We start from the raw sequence: 19,206 nt of genomic DNA, 5'->3' as shown, positions 1-19,206 counted from the left end.
GAAAATGAAAAAGGAGGGGAAAGGAGAGGGAGAAAGAAGAAGGAAAGCGAGAAAGTAAGAACACAGCCTTAGAGGAATGAGACATTACCTTTGGAGCGCACGATGTAACACTGTTTCTGTAAATTTTACACAAAAATGGCAAGAAATAAATTGTAGTACAATTCCAAACAAACTTGAGACTATGTTTAATACAGCTTTTAAGTACTTTTTTTTTTTTGCGTTTCAGGTGAATGCAATTTTCTATGTGTATGCAAAACCAAGGTCACTTAAAAAAAAATAGAGCTCTAAATTTTCTTTATGTTCACCTTTGTTTAGGGTTCAGGGTTTATACCAGTAGAAATAGGATTTGTTTATGCACTGAAGAGTCACTACAAAAAATAAAATTCTCTGTCCAGCAAATCATTTGTCGTTTGCCTAAACTTGTTCCATGCAAGTTATGACGACATGTGTAAAGTTATTTGAGCAATTTGTTTGTGTTACAAAAAGATTACAGGTAGCCCGCGACCTAGGACTACAACTGAGCCCAACATTTCTGTAGCTAAGCAAGACAGTTGTTAAGTGAATTTTGCCCCATTTTACAACTTTCTTGCCAGAGCTGTTAAATTAGTCACGAGATTGTTAAGAGAACCTGGCTTTCCCATCGATTTCGCTTGTCAGAAGGTCACAAAAGGGGATTACATGACGCCAGGGACATTGCAACCGTCATAAATATGAGTCAGTTGCCAAGTGTCTGAATTCTGATCACGCGATCATGGCGATGCTGCAACTGTTGTAAGTGTGGAAAAGGATCATAAGTCACTTTTTTTCAGTACCGTTGTAACTTCGAACGGTCACTAAATGATCAGTTGTTAAGTCGAGAGCTACCTGTATCAAAAGAATTTATAAAGACTATAAAAACGCAGCAGCCGGGGAGGGAGAGGAGGAAGAGAAACACATTTTAAAATGCCCTTCCACAAATCAAAGCAGTACATAAATATCATTAAAGGCAGGAATTTTCTGGGTTTTCCAGCACTCAGGAATAAGCCCTGCGTGGCAGGCAGGATTAATCTTGGTGATGTTTTGGCTTGTTAACAGGCCAGAAAAAATCAGTAACGTAAAGCTTTTGACCCACATATAAATGCTAGTGAGATCAGAAATCATATGGTTATAATAAATGTGGGTGTGTTACCATTCCTTTCACAAATCAGGATAATCGCTGGGATTAGTAAGTGAAAGCTCTCATTTTACACAGGCCTAGAGTGGTTTGAATGTAGAATGCTTCAACAGCTTGATTCATTTCGTTTGTACCTATCAGCAGACTCCCACAGGGCTTATATATTTATTAAGAAACAATTTATGACACAAAAAAATTCAGGTTAAAGGTGTAAGAAAATTATGAAAAGAGCCACATATTTTTTTTTGCAGCAACTTTTTCAAGAATTGAAATAATCCCAAGCATGTGCAGTTCAATAACCTTTGAATTCCATCAATAATCAGAATAATCAGAAACCTCATCTCTGTCACTTTCTCCTCACCCCATCCTTCCTAGTCACATTAGAGAAAGATGAAAAACTGTTCCAAAATATTTACAACTGAAAAAGAAAATGTCAACCACATATTCAACCAACTGCAGTACAAATCAGTACAACTGCAGTACGTCTGCAGTACAGATGTTAATATTTGGGTGTGCCTGAGGGTGGGGGCAGAGAAGAGATATGTCAGCAGCACAAAAAAATCACTGTCTTCTAAGCCTTTATCATCACCTATTTTATCACCAGTAACTGAGTTTCGACATGCTTGGGATAAACATGTGTCCATCATCCGATAAAAATTAAATAAAAATAATAATAAAATTTTAAAAAAATTAAAAGTAAAGACATAAATGTAATTAAAAATACAACAAAAACACACAAAAAACTCTCAAATGGATCACTGGGTCTTTTTTCTGCCATTGGTTTTCTATGAGCTACTTTCCTGCCTCCAGAAAAGCTGTTCTGAGTGCTGCATTGTATCATAACTTATTCCTTACATTGTACTTTATTTCAAACTCTATTACTTCTCAATTTGTTTCGTAGATTGGCAGGGGCATCCTAAGAATTCAATCCACAAGCGGAAATACTGATTTTTCTTTGCAATATTGTTTAAGCCCTTCTCTATGTAATGTCTTGGTGCACCTCAAGACGTTGCTAAGTAGGGACGTTGCTAAGTAGGGTAGACACCTAGTTGGCTCTTTAAATTTCAGCCACTAATAAACACTTATGATCACAACAGGGCCCACTTTTTTTTTTTTTTTTGCTAAGCAAGGCAGTCATTAAGTGAGTTGTGCCACATTTTACAACCTTTCTTGCCACAGTTGTTAAGCGAATATTGCAATTGTTAAGTTACTATCATAGTTGCTAAGTGAACCTGGTTTTCCCCATTGACTTCGCTTGTTAGGTCGTAAAAGGGGATCACCTGACCCTGGGACATTGCAACCGTCATTAAGTACATGCCAGATGCCAAAAGTCCAAATTATGATCATATGACCAGGGAAATGCTGCACCGGTTGTTAAGTTTAAAAATGGTCACTTTTTACAGTGCCACTGTAACTTTGAAAGGTCGCTAAATGAATAAGTCAAGGACTACCTATACTTTGCAAGGGATAGAAGCTGTATCTATCTTTTATGCAAAAAGAACCCAAAAACCACCCTGTCTGTAAACTTATTGAACCTGTAATATTGCACTTGAGTTTGAATACAACTTAAAAGTTTGTCATGGCAGAACATGATTATCTTATATCAGCTACATTTTCACTTATTTAGTCTTTCTTCCACCAAATAACTGTTAATTGCAACAATTATATTATAATAATTATTAAAGAGGGCATATCTACCTCCCCTGAATTCAGAGTACTGTACAATGAATGTTAAACTTATGTTAAGCAGGACTGTACAGGATTTAAAGTTATACCATAGGATAAGTTGCTGGCACCACCTTTTATTGCTAAAAGTGAGTCTGTAAGATGTAAGTTTTAATGTGTTTTTTAAATTGTAAGCAGTTTAGAGTCACCTTGTAAGGAAGATGGGAGCCATAAAAACTTAATAAATAAATAATCAGCTGTATTAATCAAGTGCTCTTGTAAATATTGCCACGTTATATTAAATAAACTTTAGAGCCCATTAGCAGCTTCATGATCCATGTGTTAGCAGTTGTACTTTTGCTAGTTCAGATAAGCTTTGAAACTGGAAAAAAGTATGGAAGAGCGAACAAATTATTTATTTTCCACTATATGTCTAAATCATGCCAATCTCAAGCATAAGGGAAGCCATCTGTCTGCCAAACTAGACCACAGAAATCTCTGAAAAACCTGCATTACCTTCCTAATGAGGTCAAAGTTGTTTTCAATTTTATATTGATTTTCCATTTTGGGGACATTCCTTAGGAAGCAAGCTAAATATACCTCTTATCTGAACATTATTCAATAATGGCAGAGACCTCTTTTCAGTTTAATCTTCTAGAGAAGTGATCCCTTTAAGAAAATAACGAAGTACCATTCATTCTTATCAAGAAAGATGGCAAACTTGAGGGGAAAAACATCATATATATAGCAACCAGGACAGTAATTCTATTAAACATGCTTGAAATCAGTAACAAACGAAATTCATCAAATACCAAACACCCAAGTTGTCTTGTCTCAAACACAAGATAAAATGAATACGTCTTGTGTTTTTGTAAATGCTAATACTGGAATATAGGTGGAGGAATAGAAAAAGAGAAAATGTTGAACCACAGATTCTAGTAAAATCCAGCAAAATTACTTGGAGGACAGCAGGTTAAATTCACTTCAGCAGGTGCCGCTTGCTAACAAAATTAAAAATCTGGAATGGGTTTTGTAACCAAATTCTTCAAATATATAACTCTACCACTTCAGATTCTCAAAGGGATAGAAAATGCGAGCAAAAATTAATATGGAGTTTTTACAACAAATGTTAAAATTACATTGTACCTGGCTATCTGTAAACTAATACTGCTCAAAATCAATTTTTATTATACAGGAAGTCCTCGATTTACGACCGTATGAAACTGGAATTACGGTTGTAATTCTACAGTTGTTAAGTGAATCCATTTTCACCCAAGGGGTGATTTTTGCCAGAAAAGATGTTAGAAACTGGCAAAAATGTGTAGAAAAGTAGTCACATGACCTTGCAAAGAGCCATAAATAAGTAAGCTGATTGTCAAGCATCCAAAATACATTCATGTGACATGGTGCGTGTTGTATATGTTTGCGTGTGTCATAAATCCAAAAATGGATTTTAAGTAGCTCTAGGAGGCTCCATCATTAAGTGACTAGCTGTATGATGAAGGCTGCGTGTAGATGACTATACAGGTACGTTCTCAATTTATGACCACAATTGAGCCCAACATTTCCGTTACTAACCAAGACAGTTACGTGAAATTTTGCCCATTTTATGACCTTTATTGCCAGAGCTGTTAAATGAATCACTGCAGCTGTTAAGTTAGTAACACAGATGTTAAGTGAATCTGGCTTCCCCATTGACTTTGCTGGTCATAAAAGGGGATCACATGATCCTGGAACACTACGACCATCATAAATATGAATCAGTTGTCAAGCATCCAAATTTTGACCATGTGACTATGGAAATATTGCAATGGCTGTAAGTGTGAAAAACAGTCATAAGTCACTCTTTTCAGTGCCGTTGTAACTTTGAACTGTCACTAAACGAATGGTTGTTAAATCAAGGACCATCTGTATTTTCTATTAGACCAACTTCAAGCATATTCAAGAGGTTTTCTCCCCTGGAACTAGGGCAGGTCTAAAAGATGGCTGTGTCCCATCGCAAAATTAAGAGGGCTACCATCTGCCCCTTTTCATGTGTTAAAAGAAAATGTGTGTGATCTCTCTACCCAAACCATCTCTATGCACCTTTGGGGTCTGGGAATTGATGGGAGATAAAAGCTATGAATTCACTGCTTTCGCAAAAGAAAATGCCTGAAATCAGCTTTTCAGAATCTGAGATACGATATTTGCCTCGAGAGATTTTTTTTGTAAGAGAACATGAATAATAAATAATTCAAGATAATGCCTTTATATTCTGGCAGGGACCATGCAAAGCTAATGAATTTAAAATCAGCACTGTATCTAGAAAACCAAATAATTGCCTTTTATTGGTGAAAAGCAGAAATCTGCCTTTCAGTTCCTGTCCTTGTATAAATATTATGGCAATACTATCTATCTTATGAACAGTGTTTGTGCTTTTAAGAAAACGCAACTCTCAAATGAAGTTTACTTACATGAAAAACTGGGAACCATTCGTATGTTTCCCTCTGTTTGCCATTGACAAAAGAAAGGCTCGGTCGTGTTTCAAAATAAAGTTTTCATCTGTGTCGAAAGAGGAGACAAAGCAGAGACAAGTCAGCCTCCCCCTGGCATTTAGACTCTTTCCAAATATCAATCATGAAGAATTATCCCATTATGCAGTAAAAACTCAAAAACAATCTATGCCATTAGAAAGATGGTTTGCACGCAAGCAATCATTGAGCAGCCTTTAATTGAGAATATTCGGAAGTTTCGGTATTACAAGCCACTTTACCATTTCGTCAACCGCTTTTGTGGGGTCTCTGGCTGTTCTTCAACATTGCAGAGATTTCTTCAGCCCTGCTATTGAAACACGTTTCCTCTAGTTGCAGAATGAGCAGATCACAAGCAGTTCCACGGAACTATGGTACTATATATTCCTTTGGTACAACCATTGACTAGCCAAAGTTAAGAGAGAACTTGCATCTCAGTGAACGTTCCATGAAATAAAAGCACTAAGGAAGTTCAAATTTCCTTTGTGAAAAGACAATATGCCCTGCGTTGTTTTTTTTTTAAAAAAACAACAACTGTGTAGATCAGTGTTTCTCAATCCTGGCATCTTTTAAGATGTGTGGGCTTCAAATCCCAGAATTCTTCAGTCAGCCATGGTGGATTCTGGCAGCTGAAGCCCACATATCTTAGCTTTGCCAAAGTTGAGAAACAATAGTGTAGATACTTCCTTAATGTTAATCAACTGGCAATAAGGTTAGAACAATTCCAAAGCATTTTCTCCAGGAATCCATAGGCTAAGAATCACCAGCATGCAGTAAAGTTGGATTTGATCAGAAAACACAAAATCCTCTACACCAAAAAGCCTTTTTCTTTGATCTGGACAGAGAAACCACTTTGACGCCTTCACAAAAGTAATTAAAACTAATTATGTGGCGTTGTGGTGCTCTTTTGAGATTGGTAGTTTTCTGGTAGACATTTCATGATCCAACTCAGCAACATCATGAATGCTAGAAGCTAGAAGCCCACTCCCTTCTAGCACTGATGTTACCTAGTTGGGTCACAAAACGTCTCCACCAAGCTCAGAGAGCACCAGGGACCCCCGCAGTTCAAACCTGAGTTACAAATGTTCTATCAATAATTAAATTATGATCTGTTTCTTAAGCTAATTATCAACTACAAACAACAGACATCCACAAAACGAGAATATCACATAGGTTTCTTTCACTTTCATTGCAGAAAAATCTCATTTTACAACATGCTGTTCTGACTGATGATTACAGAATCTATTGGCAGCTTTAACCAAATTTTATTAGAAGCCATAACTGTACAGTACCAGGACAGTTGTACTTACCCAATTCAAAATCTTAGAAGAAAAGAACCAAAAACCTTTACAATACAGATTGGCAGAAGAACAGAAGAATAATTGCTGTTGTATTCTATGATTAAGCATTTTTATTTAGAATGTAATTTTGTACAAAGCAACTCATTTAGAAAAGGTTATTCTCTTCTAGGACATATTTGGAACCAACCTAACAAGAAAAACTGTTTGGTATCTGATTTATAATCCAATACTTTTAAAACATGCCCCAAATAATTGAGAAGACACATACAAACCTCAAAAAGGGCAGGGAAAGGGAAGGAGCACCTGAGTTGAAAGACAAGTAGGTGACATCCCAAGGACGTCTTGTTCCAAACCGAAGGCCATCTTGGGCCTCTCAAACTATTTTGGGGTTCCTCTCCAAAGCTACATGGACCCAGCCACAAATTCATTAACAGCTGACCAGAGATTTATTAGGAAGGGTGCAGGGGAACAGTTTGAATTTGTGTTGAGCTTTTGTGTCTTACCTTTTCATTTTGCAAAAGATCACATTCTCTATAAACAAAAGAATATGTTGACAGTTTTAGGCAGGAAGACAGGAGTTGGCATGAATCAAGTTGGCTAGCCTCCATGCTGAAGTCAAGTTTTAACCACTACAATTGCCGCCATAAACGTTGACTGTTAACGCTAACATTTACAGTCTTAAGAATTTTAAAACTCTCATGCACACAGAGAATATCCATGCAATATTATACTTTCATGCAAGAGGAGCTATATAAACCTGGTTATGAAAAACTGAAATTGGAATTCGCAAAGCTGAAGCCACCGAGGTTTAAAATAACTGCTTGAAGCTTACCTTTAAAATATCCTCCATAAATAGATTCACCCCCTTTTCCGTTACCTAGCATTAAGAAGGTAGAATGTTAAATCTTGGAAAATGCCTCTAAATAATTTAATAAGTCATACAGCAGGTTTACCAGTATGAAATCGGCAGAGAGGTCTGCGAGATTCCTAATTTTAAAATACAGGTAAATTGCAATTACAGGTAGCCCTTGACTTACGACCACAATTGAGCCCGAAGTTTTTGTCACTACCGTGTTTCTCCGAAAACATGACCCACCCCAATAATGGGGGTGGGCCTAATATTACCCCTACCCCGAAAATAAGCTGCGGGGGGGGGGGGATGAGTGGCAGCACGGATGCGGGGGGGGGGACTGTTCGGCTGCAGCGGCAGCCCACTGGTATTTGGGGCAGCGCAAATATCACTTTTGCCCTTCTCTTTCTGAGTACAGCGTTTCTGCTTATTGGGATGCTTCCCTGAAGCTGGCAGCTCCACAGCCCGCTGCTTTGCTTTTTCCCTCTTTTTGGAAGGCTCGCAGCAGGCTTTTTTGCAATCGGGAGAAAAATGGGGAGGGGGATTTTCCTGCCTGTCATCCTTCCCTCAGTCTGTGCTGAGGAATGGATGGCAGGCAAGAAAATCCCCCTCCCCATTTTCCTCCCGTTCACAAAAAAGCCTCCATTTCGAATGCTTAAGTTTCGGAATGGAGGCGACGGTGCATCCAGCTCACCGAGTCTGGCCTGCTGCACCTCAAAAAAAGTAAGACCGCCTCGATAAAATAAGACTCAGTCTTATTTTCTGAGAAACATAAGTAAGTAAGACAGTTAAGTGAGTTTTGCCCATTTTACGACTTTTCTTGCCACAGTTGTTAAATGAGTCACTGCAGTTGATGAGTTACCATCATGGTTGTTAAATGAATCTGGCTTCCGCAGACTGCTTTTCAGAAGGTTGCAAAAGGTGATCACATGACCCCGGGACACTGCAACCGTCATAAATATGAGTCAGTTGCCAGGCATCCAAATTCTGATCACGTGACCACCAGGATGCTCCAACGGTCATGTGAAATATGATCATAAGTCATTTTTACAGTGCTGTTGTAACTTTGAATGGTCACTAAACAAGTCGAGGATTACCTGTAGCACTAAATAATTTAACTAGTCACATAGCATGGTTACCAGAGAGGAATTGGCAGTAGGCTCTGTGAGATGCCTAATTTTAAATTACAGGTAGTTCACAATTAAGATAGTTGAGTGCAGGTGCTAACAGGTACGCTTTAGATATGGGCAGCAGGTACAGATAATCCTCCATGAACAACCATAACAGAGACTGTCCATTAGCAGAATGGGACAACTTGCCACAGCCAATTCACCACGGTCAACTTGCCGCTTCGGGACAATTCTGTTCAATTATTTTAAATAAATAAGTAAATAATTTAATTTTTGCCATCTACATTTCGTTCTGTCTTTCCTTTTGTATCCTTTCTTTAATTATTCTAGTCCACCATTTCTTTGATATTAATGTAACTCTTGTTCCGCAGTGAGTTGTCTTTTGGTAAGTTGGCTGTGGCCATTAAGTAAATGTGGCAGTCATAAGCATGAGCTCGCTGTTTGCAGAGTCTGCTGACAAGTGAAAACGCTGGTTTTCAACAAAACTGTCCTAAAATGCTTTGACTGTGGGACGCTGCCTTAAACAGGGTTTAAGCGAGGACCCAGATTGTTGGGGGGTAATATGCTGACATTTATAAACCACTTAGAATAAAGCGGTTTAAAACACTGTGAAGCAGTATATAAGCTATTGCCACATGGGATTTTGTTGTGATCACGTGACTGTGGGAAGGCTGACCCCTGGAAATTAGGATATGAGTCGTAAATTCCCTTTTTCAGGTAGGTTGTAACTTCAAAAGTTCGCTAAGTGACCAGTGGTAAACCAAGGACCACATGTATACTTTAAAATTTAAGCTCTATTATTGTTCTTCACTATTTCATAAATATTTTATATAATTTATGTTTAAAATACTCAATTGCCAATTTTCATCAAGATGGAATAATTACATATATTTTCCATAGAAATGTCACTTTAAACACAGGTAGTCCTCGACTTATAATCACAGTTGAGTCCAACATTTCTATTGCTAAGCAAGACAGTTATTAGGTTTTACCCCATTTTATGACCTTTCTTGCCACAGTTGTTAAGTGAATCGCTGCAGTTGTTAAGTTAGTAGCACAGGGGTTAAATGAATCCGGCTTCCCTATTGACTTTGCTTGTCAGGTGGTTCCAAAAGGGAATTACATGATACTGCAACCGTCATAAATATGAACCAGCTGCCAAGCATTGGAATTTTAGTCATGTGACCATGGGGATGCTGCAACAGTTCTGTGAAAAATGGTCATAAGTTACTTTATTCAGTGCCATTGTAACTTCAAATGGCCACTAAATGAATGATTGTAATTAGAGGACTATCTGTAGTCCAAATAATGCGACCATTTTGTGGGATTGATTAACTGCACCAATTAAGACCCATCTGTTACTTATGAAAGGGATTTCCTCCAGTGCATCTCCAGTGCTGTTTGTTGAAATTCCACTGTTCCCTGTTTACTTTGAGATAGGCCTAATTGAATCCTCCCTACAAATAACACTAACATTGGCACGTGTGCAAACAGCACAGGGAAACCACAACTCCTCCTCATCTTATCTTTAAGAGATTACACAAATAGGGAGAGACAAAACAGCGTCTGTGAAGATGCCAAATTTGGTCTGACAGAAAAAATTAAGCTGTTATTTTTTGGAACAGATCGGGAAAGCAATGCTTGCGTTTCTCTTCTCAAAATCTTTTTTTCTCCCTCTTCACAGCTTATAGCTGCTTCCTATTTGATCTCATATCGACTCTTAGCATTGGGGACGTTCTCTTTACATTTAGGTAAGGCCTGCACAGGGGATGTGTACATTTTGTAGCAGTGACTAAACTAAGCATTCACAATTATTCACACATGCCAGCTAACAATAGCAATAGCACTTAGACACCGCTTCACAGTGCCTTTACAGCCCTCTCTAAGCAGTTTACAGAGTCAGCATCTTGCCCCCAAAAATCTGGGCCCGCATTTGGAAAGACAGAAGGCTGAGTAAGCCTTGAATCTGGCTTCCCCATTGACTTTGCCTGTCAGAAGGTCACAAAAAGGAATCACGTGACCTCACAATGGGAGATGCAGGGTAAGGGTATGGGACTCAGCGGGGTGGGAAGGGACCCCAAGGAGAGGAACCAGGGCATGGGGAGCCTCAGGGGTTGGTGGAAGTCAGGGGCAGGGTCTGTGCTGCATTTAATGACCCACATGTTTAATGGCTGGATTGGGAAAGCAGGGATGTAGGAGTCACAAGCGAGGCGATCACGTGGGATGCTCCACTTAATGGCCATCATGACTTGCAACTGTAAAGAGCAGGCTCTGTTACAGTAGGTCGAGGATTAATTGTAACAATATGGATGTGCAAGTCACTTAATGTACACGCAACAATTTATAACCAAAGAGAAACAGCTACATATAACAACAACAATAATAATAATAATATTCAGGATAAATTTTAGAGAGTCAGACGAGGATAGGATTTTATATAAAACTCTAATTAGAATGTCTTTTTAAAAGAGCTAATGTTTTAATTCCAGATATAATATAATCTATTCTTAAAGTTACCATTCTTATAATGTAATATGAGAACTAACAGCGTATCTAAGCTATTTATTTTTCCTGAAAGAAAATAAGGATCATTTACTGTAGATATTTAAATATATTCAAATGCCTCATAATTTTTTTACAGTCAACTGTTAAATTTTGGCAACCCTTTAATTACAACGGATTAAGGTAAGGTCATTTCATCTACCTTCGCTAAAGTCTCCGCCTTGAATTATGAAGCTTTTAACCACGCGATGGAAAGTTGAACCTTTGTAGCAAAGCTTTTTTCCAGTTGTTTTCCCAATTCCCTTTTCACCTATAAGGAGGAAATATATGTAAGCTCTCAGCAGTGTTACAAGCCATGATGTCAAAGAGAGGAGAACGAGTCAAGATATTGCAACTTGGTCTCACGTCACTTAAAGCCATAGGTCATAGGTCACAATGCCACATATGTATCCAATTGTTTGTACTGCACATAGCTGGACAACATGACTTCTAAATAACCACCTACATTCAGCAGAGCTTCTATTCCAAATGGAAGACACCACTGCCAGGAGCTAAACACAGAGGGAAGTCATTTTTGACTGCCAATTAAGACTTCTTTAAAGTAGCAGGATGAAGGTCCATGGAGATTCTCAGTCATCCAGGTCATGGTTGTCTCAAAGGTGCTTTTTCAAGAGGCAACTGGACTTTATTTTTCCTTGAAGACATTTCACTTCCCATCCAAGAAGCTTTTTCAGTTCTGACTGAATGGGGGAGAATGGATGGATTTATATTCCTTGTAGTCATCTCATCCTTACAAAGTAATTGAGGCTGCAGTCCTTTCAGCAGTTCCAAGAAGGTTCCACGCCCATTTGCACTATTCAGGTGACACCAAGGGCACAGATAAATCCCCAAGTAGCCTCAACAGCTTTCTAATGACCAGATGACTGTGAGGAATACAAATCCTTCCATTCTCCACCATCCGGTCTGAACTGAAGAAGCTTCTTGGATGAGAAGTGAAATATCTTCAAGGAACAACAAAGTCCAATCATCTTTTGAAAAAGCACCTTTGAGATAGCAGGATGAAGTATTGTCCAGAAATAAGACTACATGTTTCACTGTTATCAAGTCATAATTGGAATCTTAGGCAATGTTTTTTTTTTCCTGGCATGGGGATTTCACAATATAGAAACATTCAGTATGGAGAAATGTGCTTGGAGTTGCCTTGAATGGTGAAATATATTTGATACCATCGGCATTGACAAAATCACCATCAGTCAATTGCAAAAGGCAGCTTTACTTGGAACAGCTGACATCCTGCGACAATACCTTTAACACCATCAAACATCCACATCTGCCTATCCTGGGTCCTTGGAAAGGACTCGATAGGTGGACAAAAAGGCCCAATCCAGTCTGAACGTCTGGCTGACTATGCGACGAACAACAACAACAACAATGGTTAAAAAGGATACAGGTAGTCCTTGACTCATGACCACAACTGGGACCGGAAATTCTGTTGCTAAGCAAGGCTTAGTGTTAAGTGAGCTGCATCCATGTTTTTGCCAAAGTTATTAAGCAAATCACTGCAGTTGTTAAGAAAATCACAAATCGTTAAGCAAAGTCTGGCTTCTCCATGGACTTTGCTTGTCAAAAGCTGGCTGGCAAGATTGCAAATGGTGATCACGTGACCTCGAGGTGCTGCAACAGTTATAAATATATGCTGGTTGCCAAGTGCCCAAATTTTGATCAAGTGACAGTGGTCAACTTTGTACTGGTTATTAGGTGCGAGAACCAGTTGTTAAGTCCAGTTTTTTCAATACCGTTGTAACTTTGAATAGCCACTAAATGTATGGCTGCAAGTCAAGGACTACTTGTATGGAATGAGGACCCCACAAACAACTTAAATTTTTTCTACTCGCCCTCCCACCTCTTCAAAGTTTAATGTCACTGATAAGATGTTGGTCAACCTGATTTAGCTGTTATTAATCATACTTTCCCACTGGCTGGCTCCTTTTCTCTAGGACTGGCCTGGAAAAAAAAGATTGATCCAATATAGATGGGATGTTGAAATTCCTGGGAGCAGATGAAATTCCAAGTTCCCTTGAGCATTGGTAGGGAAAAGGCTACTAACACCCAATACTGCAGTACAGCTCAACTCTGTAATTTTCAGAGATACCCTGTATCAAATAAAACTCTGCAAAAGTAACATTTAGGTATAACGAAGTAACATTTAGACATTCCATTTTTATCCCTTTGTTCTAGCTCAATGAAAGAGTACAGGCAGTCCTCGACTTACAACTACAATTGAGCCCAACATTTCTGTTGCTAAGCGAGACAGCTGTTAAGTGGGTTTTGCCCCCTTTTACCATCTTTTTTACCAACTGTTATTAAGTGAATCATTGCAGTTGTTCAGTTCATAACACAGTTGTTAAGTGAATCTGGCCTCCCCGTTGACTTTGCTTGTTCGAAGGTAGCAAAAGGGGATCACATGACCCTGGAACATTGCAACCGTCACAAATATAAATCAGTTGCCAAGCATTTCAATTTTGATCATGTGATCATGGGGATGCTGCAAAATGATCATAAGTCACATTTTTCAGTGAAGTTGTAATTTTGAATGGTCACTAAACGCACTGTTGTAAGTCAAGGACTATCTGTATACGGTCCACTTTTGTAGCAGGCTTTAGTTCGTTCCTAACAGACATTCCCCAAAACAGAGATCCTGCAATAAGCATCTTACGCCCTAAGAGAAATTCATATTTGTTACTCTATAGGAACAGACTAATAATTTGAAAAAAGGATTCTATGCATTACAGATTTTTTAAAATCTGCTAAACACAATTTCTGGCATCCAAGAAAGAAACAGGCAGCCATTTATGCCTGACCTGTGTTTCTTTTCCTAGTGGCTCCAAAGATAAGTCATGGTACATAATTGCAATAAAATTATAATTATTCACAACTTTTAACAAGACGTACCTGTGCATAGACAAAGGAAGTTTTTGCAAGTCCTTGGACATACATCAGAGAAAAGCTGAAATATGATACGACCAACTGGAATACAAATTAAAGTTTAATTACATTCCAATTTTACAACAGCCAACCAAAGCCTATTGCAGCTTTTTTACAGATTACCTTATCACGGATTTAAACTGTGCTGTGGAAATTAAACTGTTTTCTCATTTTTCAATTTAAATGAACCTTCAATCAACTTTATCTGCTTGCCCTTTCTCAAACCGAGAAAGTAATGTATCTTACAGAAACTGCAACTATCTCACATCCTGTTTTACAGTAGAGAGGAAAAACAAGTGAAACCCACAGCCAGAGTACTTAGAAATGCTTAGTGATCACTTTCATTTTCCACAAATGACCAGGTTAAGAATTCTTATGTGCTCTAATTATAATCCTAGTCCAAAAATAACAATTTTATAACACGTCAGAGCAAGTAAGTTGCAGTGAGCATTTCTAGAACAACAACAAAAAAGGAATCTTGGTTAGTACCTATTTTCCAATCCCACATATGGTTAAGTATGTATGTGACTTATACACATATACCCAAACACAAAATATCTACAAAAACTTGTCATAATTCACTTTTTTCAGTGCCATTATAATTTGAAGGATAATTAAATGTTAAGTCGAGCATTACTTGTAAAGTGACAAGCTTGGTATTTCGACAGCAGGCATGCAGTACAATACAGTATCTATCTTCCTTATTATTTTTATAAATAACTCAAGGTAGCAAATATACCTAATACTCTTTCCTCCTCTTATTTTCCCTCCAACAGCAATCCTGTGAGGTGGGTTTGACTGAGAGAGAGGCCCAAAGTAAAAATAGAATTCACTGTCTCCGGGTGATTGGCCCAAAGTCACCGTCTGTTGTTATGGTTGGGACTACAACTCTCAGTCTCCCAGTTTCTAGCCTGTGCCTTAAGCACCAGATCAAATATTACTTCTATTGTGTATTGTTTTGTTTCTGTTTTTTTTTTAAATTTTGTATAAGATACAAAATAGTTACTAGTTACTGTATGGGATGAGAAGCTATGCTTATTTAAGTTATTCCCATACTTTCAGCTAAAAGGAGTAAGGTTTACACTGTTATACAAAGCATATTTTCATGTCAGTTATCTAAACTCAAGTGATACATTTCTGTTTTGTAAATGTGCTTTATATATTTATTTATTTTATATATGAAACACATTTATCAAATAGAAAAAGTATCATTTATGTTTGGATAACTGAGAATATGCTTCTTTGTATAACAATGTAATTAATTTACATCTTTTAGCTGAAAGTATAGGAACCAGAATGTTTAGAATACAAAAAAACATCTGGACTCATTTTAATTGTTTCTAAACGATTTTCCTCCACTTAAATATTCAAAGCAGATTGATATATGAAAATAAAAAGCACTTTTATTCCTAAAAACTGACTATAAACCTGAAAGCAACATATCAAGAAATTATCCAGTGACTGCAGAATGGAAATAGTAAAAGTAGGACAAGGTTTTTTTTGACAGCAGTTTCCAAATTTAGAAACACTTAGACACATCCTATGTTCTATGTATTAAAGTGTCTGGAACTGGAATAAAGACAGAGAAATGGTTTCATCCTTCCACCCACTTCTAAATTTTTAAGAAAGATTTATTATCAGAAAATGTATTTAATGTCGCTTTTTTCCTAGTTATTGGATATGAGGCTGATCTGGCTGCAACAACTGTCACCCCATTCATTTCCAGGCTTCATCTGGCTGATGTCACTCATTTGTACAATAATAATAATAATAATCAGGAATTAAATCAAAATTTTGCTGTGCCATTGCTGTATTGTATGCAATCAATTCCGGTTTATTTGTCGATACAACAAAAAGCTATAAGAGACCATACAAGCACATATGTCATCATGATGAAAGAGAGAATAATAGAGCTGGAAGGGAATTTGGAGATCTTCTATTCCAATTCTCTTCTCAAGCAGGACACTCCACCATTCTAGACAAGTGTCCAGTGTCTTTTTAAAAGCCTCCAGTGATGGAGCACCTACAACTTCGGAGGCAAGCTATTCTACTAATTAATTGTTCTGTTAGGAAATGTCTCCTTAGTTCTAGGTTGCTTCTCCCTTTAATTAGTTTCCACCCATTGCTTCTTGTCCTGCCTTCAGGTGCTTTGGAGAATAGCTTCGCTCCCTCTTCTTTGTGGCAGCCCTTCAAATATTAAACACTGCTAACATGTCACCCCAGTCCTTCTTTTCACTTTGCATTGCTATTCTGAAATACTATTTGACCATGTATAAAAACAGCACATAAACCATTAAAATTCAAGTGCTGACAGGGACACAAAAGAGGGCTGTAAATAAAATTTAATTAATGAGAAGCATTCATCTCCACAAGCATGAGCTCTAAGGTATCGCAATACCAATATTCTTTCCAGAAAAAAAGAAGACTAATACAGCCCTCAGACCTTACCTGGTTCTCGATTAATTTCGATATCAAAGAAGCACTGGGGACGATCCTGTGCCCCCATGGTAGCAAGATGTCCTAATGCCCACTTCTTTACTACCTTCAGGGAAACAGAAGCATATCAAAATTTAAATATTGGATGAATCTTACAGGCATACAGAGGACTATTTATATGATAAAAAAAATGCCCCACCCAGATCATAAAGCAACCAATAAAATCAAGGACCAAGAATTTCACGTGATTCAAAAGGAACTGTAATTGCTATTGACACTGAGGATTTACTAGAGGTAGTCCTTGACGTACATGACGTAGACCTAGACTAACTTAATTCTCACTTTGAATGTACAGTAATAGGCATACATTAAAATGAAATTTCGTTGCATGCAGCTCTCAAAGGGACTCCACCTCTAATATACACTACATAAACATGACAAAATAAATAAATACAAAATTATGCATATACCGATATATATTATATGACAGAGAAACAATACAGTCTAGTTTGGATGTATACATGTACATGGCAAGAGTATAAATCTTGCTGAGTTTAGCAGACGGATGGCATAGGGAACAAAGCTGTTACAGAATCTGGCAGTCCTGCTAGAAATACTTTGAAACCTCCTCCTAGAGGGGAGCAACAGAAACAGAGACTGTGAAGTGGGTGTGTGGGGTCTCTATCAATGCTCTGAGCTCTAAGCACATAACACTTGTAAGCAGAATCCTGAATGACAGGAAGCAAGCTTCCTTTAATCTTCTCGGCTGTCCTCACCACTCTCTGTATGGACCTTCTAGCTGAGGCTCTGCTGTCCCCAAACCAAACAGGGAGGCAGTTTGTTAAAAACGCTCTTAACTGTGCCTCAGTAAAAAGTGGCCAGGACCGAAGGAGAAAGATGCACAATCGAGTCCAAAATTTCTGCTGCTAAGTGAGACTATTGATAACTTTTGCCCCATTTTATGACTTTTCTTGCCGCAGTTGTTAATGACTCACTGCAGTTGTTAAAGTTAGTAACACACAGTTGTTAAGTGAATATGGCTTCCATATGGCAGAAGATTGCAAAAGGGGATAACAGGATCACGGCAGACTGCAAGCGTCATGAATAGGAGTCCGTTGCCAAGGGTATGAATTTTGATCACCTGACCATGTGGACGCTGCAATGGTCATCAAGTGTGGAAAAAACGGTCACAAGTCCCTTTTTTTCAGTGCCCTTGTTAACTTGGAACAGTCAGTTAATGAACTGTTGTAAGTTCAAGGATTTCCCGTACGGTGTCTCTGCGCTGCTTACAATATAACACAAAGCATTAAAAGTGCCAGAAAACAATTACAATTAAACAAAAACGAATAGAAAATTACATTTCACAGGAACTGAATAGGAAATAATGCATTTATAAAACATATATATATATATATGAATTTGTGTGTGTTTGTGTCTGTCTCTGTCTGTCTATCTATACACGCACACGTTTTATAAATGCAGTATATATTTATTGCAGATATCATAATGCCTATGTTTTGTATGCATCGTTTGTAATCATAATCAGCAGCTGCCCATTCATTATGACCGCAGCTAAAGTTAAGCATTCGAATAGGTTGCAAGAAAAAGGGTCGGTTGCATGTTGAAATATTGTGCATCTCTGCCCTGTTTATTTCTTCTTTCTTTTTTTTTTTTTAAGTCAAAGGCGATAATTTAAATATTCATTCAAAGGTACGAAAATAATTGTTTCCTTTGGATCTTATTTAAAGGAAAAAGTAAGAGATTTTCGGCAAGCGAAGGGAGGTGATTTTTGGCAGGGCAAGGGAGGTGTAAAGCCGTCCCTCTCTCCCTCTTTCTCCGGGACAAGCAGGGCTGGGGATGATGGGTATTGGAACTCTTTTTATCCTTACGAGGAGATGGAAGAGGGAAGCCGAGTCTCCTGAAAAGGAGCTTTCTCTCTCTCTCTTTTTTTTTTTCCCGGTAAGAAGGAGAGAGAAATGCCATTGAGGAATAAATGAAGAAAAACAAAACAAAACACTCGGGTACCACAAGCATTGGCCCCGCTCCTTCAAGAGGACTAGCACCTTTTCGGTGAAGCAGCTCTCTCGGAGAAGCCCGGCCGGGGGAGATCGTTACCTGGCCGCGCCGGAGCTACTCAGTCCGTTCTCCGCCCCCGCCCGCTTCAAGTGAGTCTGGCTCGCGGCCAAAACCCTCAGCGCGAAGAAGCTGCAAGAGCCCCCTCAGCGGTACCGCCATTAACGGAAATCTTCTGAGGGGACGACGACGGGCGGGGGCGAGACGCGCGAGTACGCACGCGCACTCCCTTTCTTAAAGGCTACGCCCTCGGGATTTCCTTACCATCCAATTGGCCTTTTTCGAACAGCCACGCCCTCGGCGCGCGAGCACCGCCGCCTCCTCGCATTGGGTCCCCTCCCGCCGAGCCACGCCCACCCGCGTGGTTTTTTTTTTTCTCGACCCCCACCTCCCTTTTCTTTAAATCGCCGAAAGAGGGCGGGGCGCCCTACTCGCGCGCCTCGCTCTCTCTTTCTCTTCTCGTGAGCGAGCGCGGCCCCGCCCAAAGCTTCGAGGGGTGGAGTCCAAACCGAACCAGCAACAACAACGGGGGTGGGTGGGGAGCGATTTGAAGTCTCGCGAGATCGCCTCGCTTTCCCCGCCCCTCGCGGCAGCCCTACTG

General features: G+C 38.9%; 1 protein-coding gene across 16 annotated transcripts in view; it reads right to left on the bottom strand.

Moving 5' to 3' along the window:
* Nucleotides 1–18,854, bottom strand: part of NKTR (natural killer cell triggering receptor) — a 47,457-nt gene extending 28,603 nt beyond the window's left edge. For 8 of the 16 annotated variants that reach the window (XM_087894254.1, XM_087894257.1, XM_087894258.1 and 5 more), the window contains exons 1-6: nt 18,648–18,854; nt 16,545–16,638; nt 14,064–14,138; nt 11,314–11,421; nt 7,462–7,506; nt 5,272–5,359 (exon numbers count right to left, since the gene is read on the bottom strand). In XM_087894254.1, the coding sequence (XP_087750380.1) occupies nt 5,272–5,359; nt 7,462–7,506; nt 11,314–11,421; nt 14,064–14,138; nt 16,545–16,602 (374 nt within the window). In that variant the 5' untranslated portion in view covers nt 16,603–16,638; nt 18,648–18,854. Of the gene's footprint in view, nt 1–5,271; nt 5,360–7,132; nt 7,161–7,461; nt 7,507–11,313; nt 12,786–14,063; nt 14,139–16,544; nt 16,639–17,673; nt 17,815–18,595 lie in introns of those variants that run through there. The other 8 variants (XM_087894255.1, XM_087894260.1, XM_087894263.1 and 5 more) reach the window with 7 other exon arrangements.
* Nucleotides 18,855–19,206: the final 352 nt, after the last annotated feature.

This window comes from Pantherophis guttatus, chromosome 4 (assembly GCF_059756535.1).
Source record: "Pantherophis guttatus breed Tessera chromosome 4, ASM5975653v1, whole genome shotgun sequence".
Classification (NCBI taxonomy): domain Eukaryota; kingdom Metazoa; phylum Chordata; class Lepidosauria; order Squamata; family Colubridae; genus Pantherophis; species Pantherophis guttatus.
Note: the sequence above shows the minus strand (reverse complement) of the source record. Positions and strands in the feature narration are given on the sequence as shown.